Source organism: Myxocyprinus asiaticus, chromosome 7 (assembly GCF_019703515.2).
Source record: "Myxocyprinus asiaticus isolate MX2 ecotype Aquarium Trade chromosome 7, UBuf_Myxa_2, whole genome shotgun sequence".
Taxonomy (NCBI): Eukaryota; Metazoa; Chordata; class Actinopteri; order Cypriniformes; family Catostomidae; genus Myxocyprinus; species Myxocyprinus asiaticus.
The window spans coordinates 34,960,571-34,978,080 of record NC_059350.1 but is presented as its reverse complement, the minus strand read 5'-3'; the positions used below and the strand labels follow the sequence as shown (position 1 = coordinate 34,978,080).

General features: G+C 38.4%; 1 protein-coding gene and 1 long non-coding RNA gene across 8 annotated transcripts in view; one reads left to right on the top strand and one right to left on the bottom strand.

Annotated features, from left to right (window-relative positions):
• tll1 (tolloid-like 1) overlaps window positions 1–4,386 on the bottom strand; it is a 76,020-nt gene extending 71,634 nt beyond the window's left edge. The window contains exon 1 of the mRNA XM_051703069.1: window positions 4,202–4,386. Within this exon, the coding sequence (XP_051559029.1) occupies window positions 4,202–4,379 (178 nt within the window). The 5' untranslated portion in view covers window positions 4,380–4,386. The remainder of the gene's footprint in view (window positions 1–4,201) is intronic.
• Window positions 4,387–4,560: 174 nt separating this feature from the next.
• The window catches only part of LOC127443977 (uncharacterized), a 32,865-nt gene continuing 19,915 nt past the window's right edge, over window positions 4,561–17,510 (top strand). For 6 of the 7 annotated variants that reach the window (XR_007897735.1, XR_007897736.1, XR_007897737.1 and 3 more), the window contains exons 1-2: window positions 4,561–4,697; window positions 6,772–6,893. This is a non-coding gene — a long non-coding RNA (uncharacterized LOC127443977). Of the gene's footprint in view, window positions 4,698–6,138; window positions 6,508–6,771; window positions 6,894–17,510 lie in introns of all 7 variants that reach the window. The other variant, XR_007897733.1, reaches the window with a different exon arrangement.

Here is a 17,510-nt window from a genome sequence, read left to right as displayed (position 1 = left end):
TGGTGTTGACTAACATAGGTTTACTAAAGTTATCCCAAGCCCATGTTCATGATATCCATTACAGATGAATGCCATTTTTAAGATGGTGACGTCTGAGGGATCAGAGATCACGTGCGTTCAGAAGTGGTTTTTGTCTTGCCCTTTACGCACCGAGATTGGACCAGATTCCTTGAAACTTTTAACTATATTGTGCACTGTAGAAGGTGAAATGCCCAAAATCCTTCCAATTTGTTTTTGGGGAACATTGTTCTCTAAGTGCTGGATTATTTGCTGAAGCATCTGTTGCAGCAAATTGACAAGTCTTGAATGGTCCTTGCTCTTGAAGGACTAGGCTGATTTTGGAGGCTCCTTATATACTATGACACAATTGCCTCACTTGTTTAACATCTCTTGTTTCACACTGCCTTGTTATTTTAACTCATCAAATTGTTATTAGTCTTAAATTGCCCCTGTCTCAACTTTTTTGGAGCATGTTGCAATCATCTGATTTGAAATTACTGTACATTAAAAAAAATAAAATAAATGAAATTCACAAGGTAAAACATAATATTATGTGTAGTTGTGGTGTTTTCAATATAGCAAAAGGTAAATATAATTTACAAATCACTACTTTTTGTTTTTATTAGCATTTTTCATACTGTCCCAACTTTTTTGGAATTGGGGTTGTAATTGTAGAAGCTGTTTTTAGAAGTGTGAAAGTAGTGTGATCATATTACAGTGTGTTGCAAGTCTTTCAAAGGGAGATCGGGCCTTTTCAGTGGCGGCTCCATGGCTTTGGAATAGCCTTCCACTACATATCATATCACTACATCAGTCGATGTTTTTAACCACCTTTTTTCACTTGCTTTTAACTGTGTTACAAAAAAAACTGTTATTGTATTTTCTACATTCTGTATGTATATGATCCGTTTATGCTATAATGTGAAGCACTTTGTTCAACATTTGTTGTTTTTAAATATGCTATAGAAATAAAATTGATTGATTGATTGATTGATTGATTGATTTCAGGATGACATTTCACTACCTCATCAGTGTAAATTAATTAACAAAACTATATGATCTAAAGGGGTCTCCAAGTGCCTGGGAATAAATCTGACAGAATTGTGTGTAATAAACATAAAAATACTTTTCAAAATCTAAGTGTGTATTTGTGCATGTGCTTGAAGGTTATGGGATTAATGTTGTCCACCCTCTCCCTGTAGTACTGCTATCAACGGGGCTGTCAAATTTCTAGGCTAAATATTTGACAGTTTGGAAAAACAGAGGTCCTCCTAATTGCCTTACAGTCGTACTCCTCCTACACGCATACACCCAAACATACACACACTGCCACAAACATGAGTGCTAGGGCTGAACGATTAATCAAAATAAAATCGAAATCCCGATATAACATATTACGATTATCAAACCGCTGGCTTACTGATGGTTTGTCTCATTATGAAGGCTGTTGCTAGGTAGGAGTGTCCTCTGTATGCAGCGGTATACCAAGTGTCCTAAACATTAGCTTCGTTTAAACGAGATCACCTTGGTAGGTCAAACAGTAACAGAACATATCATGGTTGCCATGACCGCACTTGCATTTGAACATCATATTTTCGGGTAAATCAGCATCATTTTTTCAGAGAAATGATGTACCTTTACATTGACACAAAGTATTGTGGATTGAGAGTGCCAACAAAGGAACACCTCCTGCATCCTCTGAATTCCTGCTAAAGAAGGTCACATTTGAAGGCTGCATTCAGAGTGTACTACTTGCTTTTCTGAAATGAGACAGCCTCAGTGAAATATCCAGCTGACAGTTGCAACCTCCGGAACACACAGCCTTTGAAACGAGCTTGAATGTGCGCATTCTGTTCTCTTACATATTTTCAAAGGACACGTGAGGCTTCTAAGCTGAGAGCATAACATTTACAGCACTCGGTATATTTTATAATTGCACATTTGTGTAATTCCATATATGCTTGGCTGCTAAAAGTTACCATCCAAATCTTAAGTAGCCTCATAACACTGGGTTTTTGTGTAAATAAAGTTGTTTTTTTTACAGTATTTTTCAAAATAAAGGCCTGCACAACTATGCTGCATGCAGGTTAAGAAAATATTACATAAATATTGTACTGTTTTAATAATAATAATAATAGTTTTTAAAATATATATTTTTTCATAATAATTTCTAATTTAATATGGAATTCCAAAAAAAAAACTTTTTATTTAGTCTGGTTCTTTTTCAAGGGGTAGTACCCAAAAATTCAAATGTTCTCATTATTTACTCACCCGCATGCCATCCCAGATGTGTATAACTTTCTTCTGCAGAACACAAACGAAGATTTTTAGAAGAATCTCAGCTCTGCAGATCTATACAATGCAAGTGAATGGTGACCTGAACTTTCAAGCTGCAAAAATCACATAAGGTCAGCATAAAAATAATCCATAAGACTCCAGTGGTTAAATCCATATCTTCAAAAGTGATATGATAAGTGTGGGTGGGACACAGATCAATATTTAAGTCTTTTTACTATAAATCTCCACTTTCACTTTCACATTTAAGTGAGAGTGAAAGTGGATATTTAAAGTAGAAAAAGACTGAAATATTTATCTGTTTCACACCCAAAGTGATTGCATCACTTCAGAAAACATATACTAAACCACTAGTTGTATGGATCACTTTTATGCTGCCTTTATGCGATTTTTGCAGCTTAAAAGGTCTGGTCACTATTCACTTGCATTGCATAGACCTGCAGAGCTGAGATATTCTTCTAAAAACCTTCGTTTGTGTTCTGCAGAAGAAAGAAAGTCATACACATCAGGGATTAAGTGATTTACGAGGACTTTTTTTTAGGTTACAAACTGGTAATAACAAGGGTATTATGCTATAAATGTGGTTTATGAGGACATTTACGTTTAAAAAACATACTAAACGATGTTTTATTGTTTTTTTGTGAGGGTTAGGCTTAGGGGTAGGGTTAGGGGATAGAATCTATAGTTGGTACAGTATAAAAATCATTATGTCTATGGAGAGTCCTCATAATGATAGCTGCACCAACGTGTGTGTGTGTGTGCGCGCGCGCGCGCGAGCGAGAGAGAGAGAGAGAGAGAGAGAGAGAGAGAGAGAGAGAGAAACAGGGCAGTTTTACAGAACATTACTGCAGATGATGCATTTAAACATCAACATCAATTTAAAAATCAGTATGTGTCATCCTGTACACATCAAAAGGTGTACAGGATGAGAACGAAATCATATTACTGGCCTTATGATCCACCATAATGCTGTATCAACATAAAGATACAAACACAAACAAATTCCACTCCTGAAATGGGCTACTGTATGCACAAACTGTCCATAGTACTTCTAGGCTAATCTTTACAATTACTGTACTTAAACTTTCTAAAAAGATGGTCTGCATCACTTTATTTATAATTACCAAGAATGTAAACATACTTTTACATATGAATGTAAAGATATATGTAAACACATTACAGATCACTCTTTCAGACTTCACACATAACTTATAACTTAATTTATAAAAATAAAAAATAATTTAAAAAAAAGGGTATAAACCAACCGAATTTAGTCTGAACACTGATTACTTGGATTTACTCGTCCCTTTTTCTTACGTAATAATAAATGTTCATGTTTTATCTAAAAAGGGGATCGTCCAACAATAAATTCTGCCTGCATGCTGCCAGCAGGTGAAATACAGGTTTGGATGGAGTCAGTGAAATGATGCTCAAATCCGCGAGATTTGTCATAATTATTTTATAGAGCGCAAAGTGCAAAAGTGCGCGTGGACAGGTGGTCAGCGCGCGGATCTCACGGGCTTATGACAGCGGAGCGCACGTGGCCTCGCGAGCCGCGGGATCATCCCGGGAGAAACCGAATTAAAGTGGACTCCATCATTTTCCGCAGGAGAGTCGTGCGAGGCTTGTGAGAGATTTCTCCCCCGTCAAAAAATAGTAAAAAGGAGATAAAAAGAGACTTCGTTTAGGCTCGCGCACCGGGACCCAGTATGTGCGACGACCCAAAGAATAAAAAGAAAACAACTAAAGTTTGCTCCCAGTATGCATCCATACATTTATCGTTGTGAGAACACACCACCGTATAAAATGCGGATTAAATGTGTGTGCTTTCTCCCTTGATCACCTCACAAAAGTGTTAACAAAACAAAGGCAAAACAGAAGTATAAATGGGACAGCAGCGTCTTACCAGCTTTGCACGGATCCTTGTAATCTATCGTCTCTGTTTTCTCCTCTTCATAATAATCATAGCTGTCATCGTAATCTAAGCAATTGTGCACGGACACTTTGCCCCAAAATGTCAATCCGGCCAGCAGGAGTGTGATCCAATTCATTTTACTGGTCAGTGCAGAGTGCAGGTAGTCCATCTGAAGTTTGAATGAGCACCGATCAGACTGGAGTGTCTCGTAGTGGTTAATTTAGCGCTACACGCGCCATGTGGAAATCATCGTCTTCACTATCATCATCATTGTTCCGGTTCGACAGACGGGGCAGGACCGTCACTGTCGCGGCATCTCAGCTGGACACCAAGATGCATTGATATGAACCTCTACAACTACGGCTGATAACAGTTCACTTTTCCTTTCTCTTGTGCGGAGACCCAAAAGCAGTTCCCCTGAAGAGAGAGAGACCTGCAATAGAAGTCAGCCTAGAAATGAAACAAGCAAAGACAGTGATGGCAGAGGGTGAGGCAAATTAATATTTAAATTAGGATATTTAACATATTGAAATTAACCTGAGCAGTGGTTTATCCCATGAGTTTTAAACCCCTTTTAGACAGACAGACAGACAGAATTCAAACACTTCTGTGTTATACAGATTCCTAGAAACTGCTACTTTATAAAGGATCATCAGGCACTATATTCCTTTTGTTTAATACATATTATGTGCATTATGAAACAGGAAACAGAGCTACTATTTTATTTTAAATGAGGCGCACTTTAACAATGCCAACCTATTTCACCCAAAACGAGCCGGTAGCTGTAAAAGACACACGTTCACTAAAATGTGAGCAATAATCCGGAAAAGGCTTTTTTTTTTTTTTTTCGTTGCCTACACAAAACTACAGGATGTAACGCAACTTCCATGTAGGTGAGATCGCATTTAAAAACTGTTATAAATACAGTAACTGCTTTATTAGAAGGTGACAGTAAAAGCGGATGTGGTGTGACATTTAACAAACCCGTTTAACTCCCCTCATAAAGTAGGTCTGCCTTTCTTTCTTTTCTGTCACACTCACCAATCTCGGAACTAACTGTAAAGCAGTTTCTCAATGTGTAATTTGCTGGTTTAATTTGGTCAATGTAGACCTAAAATAGCCGCAGCCTACTGAAACAAGGAAGCCAAAAAACACTATTGAGAAAATATAGAACATTTGTCTGAAAATAACTCTTACAGTACATCTAATATATCAATTTCTTCAATTTAACAAATCTCTAATTATTTATAAACTTGTCTGGCCCGTCAGAGAACACTTCTGTGTGTCCTAAAGTGACTGACAAAACGCCGAATGGACCCATGAAAACGGGTTTGAGCTCATTTATCCACTCTCAGGTCCTGACTAATGCACTTTACCGGTGATAACCCCGGGGTCTTTAACGCATATTTGCCTCAGGAGACTTTCACGTGCATGCATATGGCGAAGCCGTTCAAATGTAAGCACAAAGGTAACAGCAGAACAGAGAGAGCGCGCGACCTCTCTCGCGCGCCGAGCGGCGGCAAGTATAAGCGCGAGGAAACTCGAATCTTTATCGCGCGCTACTTTACAAACATAAACAATAGATGCACTGTAGAGATAAAGCTGAGTTTAGCACTGTGGCGTCATACTCTGTTAAAATATGAGAGAGACGGATCTTACCACAGAGAATGCCCTCAGGGTCTAGTGTTTTACAGCCTCAAAGCGCAGGCTCATCCTGAGTACTGTCCTCATATTCTCTCTCTCTCTCTCTCTCTCTCTCTCTCTCTCTCTCTCTTTGAAAACACTTCTCCCACAGCCATTGGAATATTAGAGAGTGCTTGCTGACTGGTACCGCTAATTCCGAACGTACCCATTTCCCGGGAGATTAACTCTCTCTCTCTCTCTCTCTCTCTCTCTCTCTCTCTCTCTCTCCTGACACACACACACAGATTAATTCCCCCTCCCTCCCAGCAAGGTAACTGCGTGTTGACGTCATGGCATCAATCCATCCAGCTATGTCTCACTTCTCAAAAACTCAATGAACGCATGCACAAGCTCCATGGCCCAGGACACAGCCAAGAACATAGACTGTTTGTAAACGCACATTAAAGTGATCGAGGTAAAATGATAAATGACCTCCACACAATGCATGAATGGCTTCTAACGGGCCATGTGTGTATCCAACCGACAAGAAGTCAGAGGTTGTAAACTAGGTCTTTCAGATGATGCAAGGGACTGTGAAGATGTTTTTGACAGGAGGGGAATCTCCTTGGATGCGTGGAACAGGGAACATACTCTTCAGCAGTGTTTGAGTAAATGTATGTAATCAAGTGATTGCATAATCTCCCATACAGTGTACAGATGTGTTTAATGGGCACCCCTTGTGACATGGCCAGGGACAATGTACCCAGTTGTCCCTTCTTGACTATGACACTGGAATGACCATATGTCACCAGGCAAGGCTCAACAAACAGAACATATTAACTGAATTAGAGATACCACTGCCCCCTGTATGGTGCACTGAAATCTCAGTGCATTTCGTACACTGTCAGTACTTTGCACTAATCATATGTCTATTCCAGGACTTTTAAGAGATGACTTTTGAGCAGGACATGAGCTGCAGTTTGAGTCACATAACACAACAGCATGGCGTTGATTTCCTTGAAGCGCTTCTATGGGTGCAGAGCACACAAAAGTGCCTCTGGTAAGAAACCTCTTAAGTTTTTTCATTGAAACCTGTTTGGGTGTAAAGAGTAGTGTCTCTAGTTCTGTTTAATATGCTGCTTTAAAAAATGTGTAAATTTTTCGCACGTCAGTGCGCTAATAAACACGACGTCCATATACATGGACATTGAGATATTATTTCCTCAAAAGTTGAAAAAAAAACCTGTTAGTTATTTTGAATAACTTTCAGCATTAACACATCTGTCAGTCATTTCGCTTCATTTTTATTTAAAAAAAAATATATATTTTACTGTACAATATGGTTCTATTCATTGACATTAGTAAATGCATTCCTATATTTACTGAACATTTTCACATTGAAAATCAATGTGTTCATCCAAAAGCTGAAAAATTTTGCTTTCAGAGGCTTTATATGGAGTTAGGCTGAAAATAAGGTGCATTTTGAACTGTTCTGAGACCAGTGCAGACAGCCATAACACTGGAGGTTGTCATTCACTTAATAGGGAGCAAGGGGACATTCTATATCTAAGTCCTAAAATCTCCTAAAATCTAACCAGATTCAGGCTGCTGATGATGTTTGGACCACTCAACATGTTTGGCAGACATGGAACAATGGTTATCAGTACATTTTTTTGCATGGTTGGCAGTGATTGGTTGATGCTGGCCTTTGCTTTAAATCAACATCTGTAATGTCTCAAAAACATGAATAAGCAACACTCCTGGAAACATAATAAACAATTTGATAAAAAAAGAAAAAATCTGGCTTTCTATAGCTCAGTATTATTTAAAATTTCACAACTTAGTCCCACTGTCCAGTATGTGGACATCAATTTTTAGGAAAACTATTTTCTCTAGAAAAGTTAGGTACTACAAGTTACAAATAAAAAAGGGAAATGGAAAATACACACAGCTTGGGTCTCAAGTTTATAAACACTAAAACCCCAAATTGACCATTAAAACGATGATAAAAACAACTTTACTGCTCAAATAACACATGAGTTTTATGAGAAGAATTAATGTGAGATTTTATAAAATTTAAATTTCTGTTTAAACTCTCAAAAAACTGGCCCTATTCACTTCTGTTGTAAGTGCCTCACTGAAACAGGTCAAAATACATTTTTGTGGTAATCAGCATTATGCCACAAATGCCTTTGACTGAGCTTAACTTGTATTGAACCCAGAATATTCCTTGAATGCTTAGATGATGCTTATAGATATTCAAATTATGATTAGTATTAATGATCTCAAGTGCATTCTGTCGGTTTTTGTCAGTGTATTTTTGCTTGTAATATTTCATAATATTTCAGTAAATTTAATAAATATTTCAGAAGACAATTTACTGTAATATGAATTAGATGAAATAATGGCAGGCAAATTCTGATGAACAGAAGCATGTGTCCACAAGACTGTGTACCTCTCATGCATGGACTGCTCTGATGTAAGAAGTGAAGTCAGGTACACACTGTACGTGTTAGTAGGGAGTGAGAGACTGTGCCCTTTGACCCTGTGTGTGACCTCAGTGCTGGAGTGTAGTGAAGTCCTTATGTGAGTAAACACACACTCAGCCAACGGGAAGAGAGGATTTCCTCTGTTTAAACACTGTGTGTATGTAAGTTCCAGGAGAGAGGAGACAGAAGAGAGGTCAGTGAAAGGGATGTGCTGAGATTTGAATGTTTTCAGCGGTATTTTGTTAGCATCAGATGCCTCTCAGGCTTATCTTATCATTTCCAAAAGCAATATTTTACTATATCACTCCTTCATGAGATTATGGAGGGGGTAGAGCAGTGGACAAGGCGAGAAAGACAGAGAAGAAGATGGTAAATGGAAAGAAAACTGATCAAAGTATGCATTTACCAGACAATGCAGACAAAACACGACACAAAGTTTGTGCATGCTTAAAGAAAAAAATTAATAAAATGAAAATCACCCTCATGTCAGTCCTGACCGATATGACTTTTTTTTTCTTCTGTGGAACACAAAAGGAGAAATAGAAATAGATTGTGCTGGTCTCTATTGTCCATATAATTACAATAAATGGGAATTGAAACTTTCTCAAAGTCTCAATAAGGACACAAAAGCATCCTAAAAGTATCATAAAAGTGTGGTCTGTACGACTTGTATGTTATACTGCATGTGTTCTGTAGCGATACTGTAGCATTGTGTGAGAAACAAGCCAAAATGTAAGCAGTATTTAAGTATGTTGTTTGAAATGACATGAGGGTGAGTAAATGATAGTTTTTATATTTTAAATAAAATTTAATAATTAATACATCTGAAGTGCAACCAGTGCGATTAGCAAATTACAAAGAAACAGAACAACTACAGAAAGAGATGAAAAAAGAAAATCCAAAATAAAACATACACTTGTAAAATACATTTGTACATAAATGTAGTTTCAAAATTATATAAGGCAAGTACTTTCTGAAGGGAGCTGAGCTTTTTTTTTTTTTTACTAGCACACGGAAATCACCATGCTGTGATTTTCCTTAAGTAAAGAGTGTAAAGAGTGTGTCAGGAACTGGTGTCTCTTTGAGTCTGTGTTTCTGGCTGTGTGAGATATGTTTCCTCTCCAGAGTGGAAGTGCATTATGGCCAGCTTTAGGGAGAGAGTGTGTGTGTGTGTGTGTATGTATGTGTGTAGAAATTTCTGCAAGCAATTTGACACTGAATTGAATCCTAACCCAAGCATGAACTTAAACATAAAAAGGTAAACTCAAATTTTGTAAATAACTTGGATGCAGACACAAATACATAAACTGGAATTCATTGTGTGTGATATATTTTATGCAACAAAAATTCCAAAGATCAAATCAAGATTGAATTTACCTGTATTTCTGCATAAATTGGTCATAGAATTTGATCTGATCTATTAATCTGCATATTTTAATTCTATATAACTTTTAAATTCGCATTTCATAAAGTGTGTGTGTGTGCGCGCCCCTTGGAACTTTCCCTGCCTCCATCATCTCACTATGAAGGTGTGGACTGCTTCAGATAAGATAAGGTTTATGCGGACCAAACCACTCGGGCTTTGTGGACAGGGGAAGATTGGACAGTTAAGGTGGCAGCGCAAACAGGAAATGGCCCCCTTTGAAACAGGAAGAGGACGTGAAGAGTGTTTGTCAAAGGATACTGAGAGGATTGTTACATCAACTCAGGGGCGTAGCAGTCATTTTAAAAGTGGGGGGGACACAGCTGTCAGTAGGTGGCTCGCACAAACCCAACACTTACAGTGCAGTATTAATATATTACGGTATATATTAATATATGAGTATGATATGAGTATTATATTAATATATTTGTATTATTTACTTTTAATATTTATAGTATTTTAAAGATTCAAGTATTGCAAAATAATTGCAAAATTAGCTGCAAAAATAAAGGGCATCTTGTGGAGCACTCTTGTTTTACACATGACAATAAAAGACTGAGCACAAGCTGGTCCTGAATAAATTATTTAATAAACTGCAATAATGACAACTGTGCATGTGCACAATTTTATTTTTTACTCTGTGCTTGTGCATTGTGGGATTTAAATGTATCCAAGTGGTTCGAGTGTTTTGACTACATTCACCAATATTTGTTCAGATCCATTTAATGATTCATTGACCATTTCTGGTGATGCAATGTCTTGTGTGAAATTAGTTAGTCACTGAATCAGTGATCAAAAGAAAAATGTAATCTTTAAAAATGTGTATGTCTACAGACCTACAAAGAGACTTTAGTAGAGGTTTTAAGCATTATAAGAACAAAGCAAATCTATCATTTCCCTACAGTTTGTGAGCTGCTAAGCATGACTTTTATCAAAAGACAACAATAATAGTCTTATAATAATTATGAGTTTCGATAACGTTCGTATGTTTTCATGTATAAAAAAGCATGTCTGCATATGTATTTGCTTCAGTAAAAAGTGTACAAAGAAAACAGCAGATCTATCTTTTTTCCTACAGTTTGTCAAATGCACACCAACATAGAGGTAAAAAACAGGAGCTAATATTAAAAATAGCTTTACATATTTAACACTGATCTAGTAATCTGCTTAAATTGGTAAAAATAACCAATCAAACTATTACCACACAAACATAATGTAAAAAGCATAACTTAATGCGGACTTATGCGCTGATATAAACTCCACTTACAATGTGTGCTTAAAGGAATAGTTCACCCAAAAATGAAAATTTGCTGATAATTTACTCACCCTCAGGCCATTCAAGATGTATCTGAGTTTCTTTCTTTGTCAAAACAGAATTTAAGACTTTTAGGATTTCATTTCAGGCCTCCTCCTCTAAACAATGCAAGTGAATGTCCTCCATTTTTTGACGGTCCAAAATGCATATTTAAGGTGCATCAAAATAATCCACATTTATTTTCATGTTATAATCAGGTGAGATTCGATACACCCAGTTACATGCTTGCTCTTTGAGGTAAACATGGCAAAGAAGTCAAAATCCTCAGACTCTGGAGACATTAAAAGACACTTACGTGTTCAAGCTGAGGCCTCTGACGGGACTGCGAGCCGGGGACTCGATTTGGAAGGCTCGTCGGGAGATGAAATCCTGTCCAACATCTCGGTGGTGCTGACAAAGGTTGTTGCTGACTTGGAGGATCTCACTGTAATACAGCGATCGATTACGGCAATGGAAACAAATTCTCTGAGTTGGTCACAAGAGTGACAGATATTAAAACATGAATCGATTATCTGGAGTCTTCGGAAAGGGAATTATCCGCTAATCCGCCCGCGACCAAAACAGACTTGGAATGCATTTTGGAAAAACGTGAATATTTCGAAAATATGAACCGAAGTAATAACATACGAATTGTTGGAATTCCTGAGCAAGAAGAAGGCAGAGATATGGTGAAATTCCTGGACGAGCTCTTTCCGAGTCTGCTTGACATAACAGGCCATAAGCTGGAAATCGAGTGAGTTCACAGAGTCCCTGCTCGCAGATCTGCTGAGGGAGACAGTCCTGGCCAAATTTCTGAGATCATCCAATAAAGATCTCATGTTGTGCCAGGCGAGGAGCAAAGGAAAACTTTCTTGGAAGAATCACAATATTTTATTGTTCCCGGACTTTGCGAATTCGACAAGAGAGAAACACAATCGATTCAAGGAATGTAAGAAACTCTTACAACAACGGATGATCGCTTTTGCATTGATGTTTCTGGCCAAACTGAGGATAGACACCAAGGACAGCAGCAAAGTATTTACATGTCCAAAACTGGCACACTCCTTCATAAATACATTTGATGTTTCTTTTTTATATTAGTGGACTGACTCGCTGTTCAGTGACTGAGGAAGCTGGGCGCCATTTTTGTTTCTTTTTGCGTTGGTTCCACCTAGCGGCTGGAGTGACATTCCAAGAAACTTTTGCATTGATGGAAGATTGCTTTTACACTGAAGTTCCCGGCCAGATTGAGAATGGACACTTTGGATGACTGCAAAATATCTACATGCTCACATAAAGGACGTCTTTTATAAAGTTAACGGACTGAGTAAGTCATGGTGTATTTGTTTTGTTTTTTGTTTTTTTTACGCGGCTTCCAAGTGAATTTGACTCGCTCAATACACACTTGATCATCCAAAGAACCGGGATGCCTATTTTGTTTCTTTTCATTCGGGTTCCACCTAGCGGCTGGAGCTTGTTTTGTGGAATTACACTGCTTCATGACAGGGTTGTGGATGAATCTGTTCGTTCTTTGTGCTTATGCCTCCTGTTGGCTGGAGTTTGTTTTTGTGGAGTATTTTTAAGGGACATTAGAATGATTACGTTATCTGCTGCACTCATAACGGCTGGCTCACTGAACAATTGTTTGTCTGTCCGAGGAAACTGAATGGCTTTTTATCAGCTGGAGCTTGTTTTGTGGAGGAACACACCTTCAAGACAGTTCTGTGAATGAATCTACATGTTTTTTGTGTTTGTTCTGCCTGTTGGCTGGGGTCTGTTTTACAAAGTATTTTCTGTTATGTAATTTTGCCTCACAAAATTTGTGCAGAAGCACCTAACTGGGCTTGAGCAATCCAATGGCAAAGTTGTCGCGGGGGTTCTCGTATGCGTACATGGACCTTCTGAGTTTAGAGGGATTGACGCCGGTTGGCGCTGTCATGCGCGGGGTTAATGCGCACGTTTTTCTTTTTTCTGTTTATTTTGTTTGGGGGGAAGTTCAGGGTTTTATTGTTGCACTAATGGGGAATGTGGTCTGTATAATCTTGTTTTTGACACACAATTTTTCTTTGTTTTTATTTTTTTATTATATCAATATGTCAAATGTTATTATGAGTAGGTTATCTCTCTCCACATGGACTGTGAATGGGTTGGGGCACCCCATAAAAAGAAGGAAGGTTATTTATTTTCTTAAGCGTAAGAAATATGATATAGTGTTTCTTCAAGAAACACATCTTTCCTCGCAGGAAACTGAAAAATTTGGGAAGATATGGGGTGGATATGTTTTCTTTAGTGCAGGCTCAAGTAAGAGTAGGGGAGTCATTATACTGATAAATAAACATTTACAATTCAAATGGCTTAAACAGAGTAAAGATAAATTAGGAAGAGTCATTGTTGTTTTAGGAGAAATTCAGGGGCAAAGGTTGATTTTGGCTAATATTTACACACCTAACACTGATGATCAGGGCTTTTTTATAGATCTTGAAGGGATGTTGCAGGCCGCTGGCACCCCTCATTATATAATATTGGGAGGAGACTTTAATCTTTTGACGATTCAGTCCTTGATCATTGTGAAGCAAAAGTGTGTAAGCCCACTAGAGCAACATTGACACTTCACAGGATGTGTAAAAATCTTGGTCTTGCAGATATCTGGCGACTTTTGAACCCATCTGGTAGGGACTATAAAATTTTTTCATCAGTCCATAAAATTTATTCTAGAATAGATTTTTTTTTTATATATCTAAGTCCCTCATTTCATCTGTTGTGGATTGCTCAGTTGGAAACATCTTAGTCTCAGATCACGCCCTGGTGAGTTTAGAGATGTTGCCACATACGGAGAAAAAGAAATCATATAGCTGGTGCTTTAATGTATCCCTTTTGCAAAATACTGATTTCCAACAAATGTTAAAGACTGAAATCAATGTTTATATGGAGACCAACTGGTCCTCAGTATCCTCTGTGGGCGTGGCTTGGGAGGCACTTAAGGCAGTTCTTTGGGGTTGGATCATACAGTATGCCTTATTCACCAATAAATCCAAAGCACGTGAACTCGTGGAGTTGGAAGAGAATATTAAAAGTGCCGAGGCAGAGCTGAAGCACTGAATGTCATCCAATGGCCTCAGAGAATTGACCCATTTGAAATACAGATATAATACTATTTTGTCACGGAAAGTGGAGTTTTGGTTGTTCAGGGCAAGACAGTCATACTTTGAGTCAGGGGATAAAGCAGGGAAGCTTTTGGCTAGATATATAAAGCAGAGAGAGTCTTTTTCTACCATTCTCTCAGTGAAATCTGCTGGTGGTGAAATATTTACCTCAGCCATTGATATTAATAATGCTTTCAAAGAGTTCTATATTGATCTCTATAGTTCCACGTCTTCATTTTGTGGAACATTAAAACTCCCTAAATTGACAACTGAGCAAAAAAAGTCTCTTGATTCTGAGATAACCTTGGAGGAGCTTGAGGAGGTAATTAAGGCCTTGCCTACAGGCAAGGCTCCGGGGCCAGATGGTTTTGCTGCTGAATTTTTTAGATCTTATGCTACAGAACAGGCTCCACTTTTGTTAGAAGTTTATACAGAATCTTTAAAGAATGGAAAGCTTCCGCCAACCATGACACAAGCCCAGATCAGTCTGATTCTTAAAAAGGACAAAGATCCAAGCGAGTATAAGAGTTAATGTCCAGTTTCCCATATCCAGCTAGATGTAAAAATGTTGTCAAAAATTTTGACTAACCGATTAAGTAAAGTTATGACATCTCTTATACATATAGATCAGGTGGGGTTTATTCGGGCTGTAGCTCTTCTGATAACATTAGGCGTTTCATCAATATCATGTGGTCAGTAGCGAATGATCAGTCTCCGGTCGCTGCCATCCCACTTTACACCGAAAAGGCGTTTGATATGGTAGAATGGGATTATCTTTTTAAGATTTTGGTAATGTATGGGTTCGGGAGAACATTTATTGGTTGGATTAAGTTACTTTATAGACACCCTGTAGCAGCGATACAAACAAATGGATTAATTTCAGATTATTTTACTCTGGATAGGGGCACCCGGCAGGGTTGCCCTCTTTCCCCATTATTGTTCTGTCTTGCCCTGGAACCATTAGTAGCCGCCATGGCGGGAGGTGTGGCGCATAAGCTTCTGCTTTATGCAGATGATATTTTATTATTTGTCTCTGACCCTGCTAGATCTATGCGCCTCCACAGAATTATTAACTCTTTTTCCAAGCTCTCAGGTGTTGGGCCTCATGTATTCAGATAGAAGACAAAGGCAGGCCTAATACAGTCGTAAAAACCTAACTCAAGCCCCCACCTTCCAAGTCGTAAATCTTACTGATAAAAATCGCGCCAAAATCAAACAAAGGGAGTCCAAAACAGACTACAAATCCATGAAGTCTTGCTCACTAAAGGATCAAACTCTCAACTCCTATTGGATGAGGCACACAACAGAACGTCCCTCAAACATGACATCATCAGGAGTTGAAATACCTCTGAAATGCTTCTGGGATTTGCTTCCAGCGACTTTGTTTGCAGCGTGTGGATGCAGCTCTTCGCTGCTCTCCGGTGCAACCTCGTGGCACAAGGAAGTAACGTCCGACTTGAAACTATGGCCATACAATCTCCATCTCGCTGAACGAGTTGAGATTACTCTGTATTCAACCGAACACTCTAACAGATCCGAAGGAGACCGCCGAGCAATTCCATCTTCATCCGTTTGCCTACAGAAGTGAAGAGATTAAAGATTTTTCTTCCATCTTCAATCAAGTCGACATTTCTGAGTTCTCCGCCAGCCTGCCGAGAATCAACAGCCGTACCGCCCGCCGACAGAGCGAGGAAACGGCCTCCCGTCATCACCCGAGCCTCAAGGAACCGGGTCAGAGTTAAAGGACGGAGGAACACACATTCTACCTGTGTCCTCATGTGATTCAAGTAAGAGGTTTACGTCTGGGCAGAGATAGAATATTATAGTGTGTTATTCTTGTGTTTCAAGGTTTTTGCTTGTACAGTTTACGGACCGCCATGTCCGCGCATTATTAATACTCAGGATATTAATTATCACAAATTTGTTTTGCTGTATTGTGGTCCAACCAAATTGGATTGTTGTGCAATTTCATCATCGCGGGTGAGACAGAAACTGAGTTAATCCATTAAAGAGTCAAATAACGCAGGACTTTTACGAGCCCCACTCGTAAAACCGCGTCTCTGAGTGATAAACTGAGAGCTGCTTTCTCTCCCACTATTGCGAAATCGGCTTTAGGGCTGTCACTTCTCTCTCTCTCTCGTACTAACCACACACCCACACACACACACACACACACACACACACACACACACACACACACACACACCTTATGTGTTATAGGATTATTTTATTTCCATATCTAATCATATCACTGTTTAGTTTGTAGTTGTAAGTCAGAAGTTTATTGACTGCATTGTATTAATTATTAATTGATATTACTGCATAAATAAACTTTGTTTATATTACAAAGAGAAGTGTTTTGGTTTGTTTTGCATACGCCTGTGTCATGCTGACGGGATGTCTGTGCTCGGATTCAAACCTTCATTCATTGTTTTTTTTTCCCGAAAATCGATATTCTTCGGATGTCGATTTTCCTAAGAAAACAATCTAATATTGAGACTGTTTTACTATTTGGTTATTAGTCCCTGATATCAGGGTGGTGCCCCGTCAATGTTAATCCTTATTAACATTCTATTGATTTTTAATAATTGATAATTATCTTTGATGATTGAATTTGAATGATCAATAAGCTAGTGTTAATTTTAATCAATGTTTCATCGATGTTAACAATTAACGATTATCTTTGATAATTGTTGATTTAAAGGATTAAAAAAAGCTAACATTGATTCTCATCAATGTTCTATTGATTTTAATAATTAATAATTATCTTTGATAATGCCCTGTGTGAGGAATCCTACGTGCCAGTTCTGCCACAGTGTGTATGCATAAGAATCCAAAGTAATAACTTGAATCCTTACTTCAAAGTTTGGTTCTGTTTGACAATTTACTTCTCAAAACTTGCCAAACATAAGCCAGTGTGGTGTGAAAGTGCTCTTAAGAGTGAATTAGGGGTTGGTAAATTTACTATAGTCTGCTTAAAACCTGCTGTTGTTGTTATTTAACTACTAACGCTTTCATATAAATGTTACAGAGAGGTGCCAAGTCACTTCATTGATGTCCACCAAAGAGAGAACACAGTGAAATTTGCACATTACATAACAGTAGACCGTAAGCCACAGGTTGAAGCCTGTCAACTGTGCTTTCGTGTTAGCATTATATCAACTGTAAAACAACAAGCTGTCAGAGCCACTATCACAAGAATTTTTACGGCCCCAGTAAAATGAGTCACCAGTCGCCCTGCGTGACTGGAGCTGAAGCTCCACAGAGGTTAGTCGACCCAGCACTGCAAGATGTAGTTGCTGCTGTCCTCCGTCTCTCCATAGAGGAG